The 5,227-nt window shown below is 38.1% G+C and overlaps 1 protein-coding gene across 1 annotated transcript; it reads left to right on the top strand.

The window, feature by feature from the left end:
* Positions 1-658: 658 nt before the first annotated feature.
* Positions 659-1,531, top strand: LOC111554768 (olfactory receptor 49-like). The gene has a single exon (XM_023230425.1). The coding sequence runs from the start codon at positions 659-661 to the stop codon at positions 1,529-1,531; it is 873 nt and encodes a 290-aa protein (XP_023086193.1).
* The last annotated feature ends 3,696 nt before the right edge of the window (positions 1,532-5,227 follow it).

Below are 5,227 nucleotides of genomic sequence, written 5' to 3'. Positions count from 1 at the left end.
GTCTGGGCAAAAAGAGCGAAACTCCATCTCAAAAAAAATAAATAAATAAAAGAATGTTGAATATCAAACTCCCACTAAGGAGTGTTGATTTATGCAGATGCTACTTGGGTTTTTCCTTATTTGATTTGTGAGAGTTGTGCTTTTCTCTCACAGATTTCCTCTACTCTTTCTTATTAATCCAAAAACTAGTGAAAGGTATCAAAGATTCTGGCAATGTTTAAACAGCAACACCCTCGAATATGAACTCTTTATGGATGAAGACCCAATATTGGTGTAAACACAAGAACAAAAGTTATTGAAAGCAGGTAATATTAGTATAGGCAAAGGCATTCATTGAGAAATCAGGATAAAAGTTTTGGTTACAAAAGGCAAGAAAGGAAAAATTTTGGTTCTGAACCTTACTTGGGCCACCTTGCACATCACCACTCTCTGGTCTAACACACAGATGCACCAGAAAGCATACATGAAACAGGTAACCCCAGAGGCTCTGCAGATAAGCCTGAATAGTCAGTAGTAGGAAGATACATCCTTCACAGAAATAAAGTACACTTTCAGCCCCCTCTCCTTTCAGTTCCAGGTTGTCCTCAGGTCCCCAACATAACGATTCCTGATGCTGAACACCTTTGATCGGCCCTCCCCAGCAGAGGTCAGAGGAGCCATGGGGAACCGCACCACTGTCACCGAGTTTGTCCTGCTGGGGCTCTCAGAGGCCTGTGAGCTGCAGATGCTCATCTTCCTGGGGCTCCTCCTGACCTACCTCCTCACACTGCTGGGGAACCTGCTTATCGTGGTCATCACCCTCATGAACAGATGCCTCCACACCCTCATGTACTACTTCCTCTGCAACTTTGGTGTCCTGGAGATCTGGTTCACCTCAGTCATCTTCCCCAAGGTGCTAACCAACATCCTCACAGGATACAAGACCATCTCCCTCCCAGGGTGCTTCCTGCAAAGTTTCCTCTATTTTTTCTTGGGTACTACAGAGTTCTTCCTCCTGGTGGTGATGTCCTTTGACAGGTATGTGGCCATATGTAACCCTTTGCATTATGCCACCATCATGAGCCAAAGGTTCTGTGTCCAGCTAGTCCTCTGCTCTTGGATGACTAGATTCCTTCTCATCATTGTTCCAAGTTTCCTCGTCCTTCAGCAGTCATTCTGTGGCCCCAACATCGTTAACCATTTCTTCTGTGACAACTTTCCCCTCCTGGAACTCATTTGTGCGGACACAACTCTGATAGAGCTCCTGGGTTTTGTTATAGCCAACATCAGCTTACTGGGCACTCTGTCCATGACGGCCACTTGCTATGGCCACATCCTCCACACCATTCTACACATCCCCTTAAACAAAGACAAGCAGAAAACCTTCTCTACCTGCTCCTCCCACATCATTGTCATGTCTTTCTTCTATGGCAGCTGCATCATCATGTACATCTGGCCAGGCAAAAGTGACCAGAAGGAAGACAGGAACAAGGTGGTGGCATTGCTTAACACCGTGGTGACCCCAATGCTCAACCCCTTCATCTACACCTGAGGAACAAACAGGTGAAGCAGGTGTTTAGGGAGCAGGTGAGCAAGCTCGTCTTATAAAGCTGTGTAACAAAAAAAACTGAAGCTCAGTGTCCCCAGACAAGCTAAGAGAATATAGGACCCTTGAAACAACTGAGCCTTTCCCATTCAGAAAAAGCCCTGATGATATGTTTGTATATGATGTGTTTCTATGGGATCAGTCACTATGCCATTCAGCATGAACTCTTTGGACTCTCTGGCACTATTAATTAGTGGATTTGAATATTTCTGTTCATTCCATCTGTATCTGCCTGGCTTCCAACAAAATAGAAGTTCTTCGAAAGCAGAAACTAGCTCTGTAACTTACTATAAGCCTCAAGTGTCAATCCATTGTCATAGACCATATAGATTCTTAAAAATTACTTGTGTGATGATTGATTGCTTTGTGTCTGTTTCTCCAACATCCTCAGGGGAAAGAACAGTTATCTATTAGTACTGTCCTCATTTAACACTGATAATCCTGTTACAGAAATATATTAGCAAGACATCAAAAATGCTAGAGCTAATATCTTTGCATATAAGCTATTTATGCTCTTTTAGTGTTTAAATTCCTAGAAATTCCTCATTCTTATTGATAAAGGCTCTTTAATATACTAGTTATATTACCTCTCTGAGCCCCAGTTTTCTCATCTATGAAATGAGGATGACAATGGCCATTTCAAATAATTATAATAAAAGTCAAATGAGATATTCTATGTAAAATTCCTTAAATAGTGTCTGGTCCTCAATAAATGTTCCTTCCTTTCCTCCAATTATAATCCTACTTTCCCGTTCCCTTTTTTATTTTCTTTTATACCAGTTAACAACAAAAGCATTTTTGAAGATTTTATATTCAAAATGTTATTTTAAATTTTAAAGTTAAATACAGTGTTTAACTTATTGCAATTTATTACCGAGACATTCACTATTGCTGAAAACAAAGATAAGTCATATCCGTAAATGAACAAATAGTAAATAAGTAACCAAATCAATTAACATTAATTCTTCCAAAGTAATTATTACACAAAAGGCATGTTCAAGTAAATGTGTGGTCTGGTAGATAATAATCTACACCTTTGAAGAATATGAAATCTAACAAAGATGATATGAAGTATGCAAATAATATAATTCAGGGTAGAAAATGATAATGTGTAAGAAAATATCACATGTAACTCTTCAACAACCAATTCGAAAACCAAGAGGAAATTTTCCCAGAAAAAAAAATTTTTTTTCAACTGACCTGAGGAGAAATAGAAAACTTGATTAGACAAATTACTATAGAAAAACCTCAAAATCGGATTACATATCTACTATAACTCAAAAACAAAAAGCAAACAACCCGATTCTACAAATGGTCCATAAGTATACGAAAAGTGCAACATCACTTAGTCATTAGGGCAATGCAAATCAGAACCACAATGAGATACCACTTCACACCAATTAGGATGGCTATTTTTTTAATTAAAAAAAAAAAACAGAAAATAAAAAATGTTGTCAAGAATGTGGAGTGGCCACTTCCAAGGAGTTAGAATTGCAGTGGCTCGTTCCTGTAATCCTAACTCCTTAGAAGGCAAAGACAGGAGGATCATTTGAGGCCAGGCATTCAGGACCAGCCTGGGCAACTGGGCAACACAGTGAGACCCCATCTCTACAAAAAAAAAACTACAAAAATTAGCTGGCCATGGTGGTGTATACCTGTGGTCCCAGCTACTCAGGGAGCTGAGGTGAGAGAATCGCTTACGCCCAGGAGTTTGAGGCTATGGTGAGCCATGATTGCACCACTGTACTCCAGCCTGGGTGACAGAGCAAGATCCTGTCTCAAAAAAAAAAAAAAAGAGAGAGAGAGAAAGAAAAAGAAGGAAAGGAGAAAAGAAGGTACAGAAATCATCCAGACTTTCTTATAAGACCAGAAAAAAAAAGTGTAAAGAAATTAGAACTCTTTCATATGCACATTGCTGGTGGAAATGTAAAATGGTACAGTCATTGTGGAAAACAGGATGGTGGTTCCTAAAACAATTAAACATAGGTGTGCCATAAAATCCAGCCATTTTATTTCTGTGTTAGTACCCAAAAGAATTGAAAGCAGGGGCTTGAATAGATCTTTATACACCCATGTTCACAGCATCATTATTCACAATAGCCAAAAGGTGGTTTAAAAAAATGTCCAACAACAGATGAATGGAAAAATAAAATGTGGCATATACATACAGTGGAATATTACTTAGCCTTAAAAGGAATGAAATTCTGATGCATACTATCTGTAATAAACAAATATTAAATCATAGATGAGCCTAGAAAACATTATACAATGTGAAATAAACCAATCACAGAAATATTGTGTAACTATACTTATATGAGGTACCTAGAATAGTCAAATTCAGAGATAGAAACTAGAAAGGGGGTTACCAGGACCCAGGCCAAGGAGGAATGGAGGATTTATTTTTTAATAGGTATAGAGTTTCAGTTTGGTCTCGATTTTTTTTTTTTTTTAAAGATAGAGTCTCACTCTATCTCCCAGGCTGGAATGCATGACATGGTCTCAGCTCACTGCAACCTCTGCTTCCCAGGATCAAGTGATTCTTGTGCCTCAGCCTCCTGAGTAGCTGAAATTACAGGCACACACCACCACGCCAGGCTAATTTTTGTATTTTTAGTAGAGATGTGGTTTCACCATGAGGGCCAGGCTGGTGTTCAAGTGATTTGCCCATGTCCAGAGTTTCAGTTTGGGATGATAAAAAAGTTCTGGAGATAGATACTGGTGATGATTGCCCAATAATGTGTATTTACTTAGTGCCATTTAACTGAATAGTTAAAAATGCTTAAAATAATACATTTTATGTCATGTATTTTTTACCACAATAAAAATACAGATCTCAGATTAATAAAAACCCAAAACTATGTAATCTTTGACTCCCCTCTTCCTCCAATATCCTACAACCAATCCATTAGCAAACTATGTGGGTTATACCTTCAAAGTATATACAGAACCCTACTATTTCTTACCACTACCACCAGTACCACCTTCGTCCGTACAACCTTTCATTTCCTCTTGGTTCTCCGTCTCCTACCTGCCACCTCTCCCCCATCCACATAGCCCTGAGGGAGAGAGAAGCCACAGGTAAGGGGCAGATGTGCTTGCAGTCGAGACAGATAAGGCCAACAACACACACCATTTCTCTCTGAAGACGTCTTGCTTGAAACAAGCTCTAGGTGGAGGAAAGAGTAAGTTTTAACTTTAAATGAAGTTCAGAATTTTAATAATTACATAGAATTGGACAGCTTGATAACACTATTCTATGGACTGATAGTTAATAGAGGACTTTTAAAATTATATAGGAGTGACCAGAAAAATCACTAGACTTGTCCTAGATTTCATCGGGGTCAAGGAAATATAACTACATGAACAGGTTTGAATGGGTATATAGGAAGAGGGTGGAGTAGAGAATACATATTACAAATAAAGGGTTATTATCCATAATTTACAAAGACAATCTGATAAACAAATGAGATAAAGATATGCATAGACACTTCAGAAAAAAGCAAATTTAAAGGGCCAATAAATAAATTAAAAGATGTCCAATCATGTTAATAGTTAATACAATAAAAATAAAAATAACAGCTCTTAATAATTAATGAAGCATTTTCAGTTTTTTTTTTTTTTTTTTTTTTTTTTTTTTTTTTT

This window comes from Piliocolobus tephrosceles, chromosome 6 (assembly GCF_002776525.5).
Source record: "Piliocolobus tephrosceles isolate RC106 chromosome 6, ASM277652v3, whole genome shotgun sequence".
NCBI classification, from domain to species: domain Eukaryota; kingdom Metazoa; phylum Chordata; class Mammalia; order Primates; family Cercopithecidae; genus Piliocolobus; species Piliocolobus tephrosceles.
Note: the sequence above shows the minus strand (reverse complement) of the source record. Positions and strands in the feature narration are given on the sequence as shown.

Coding starts and splice junctions, on each gene's coding strand:
- LOC111554768 (XM_023230425.1), top strand. CDS start 659: ATGGGGAACCGCACCACTGTCACCGAGTTTGTCCTGCTGGGGCTCTCA.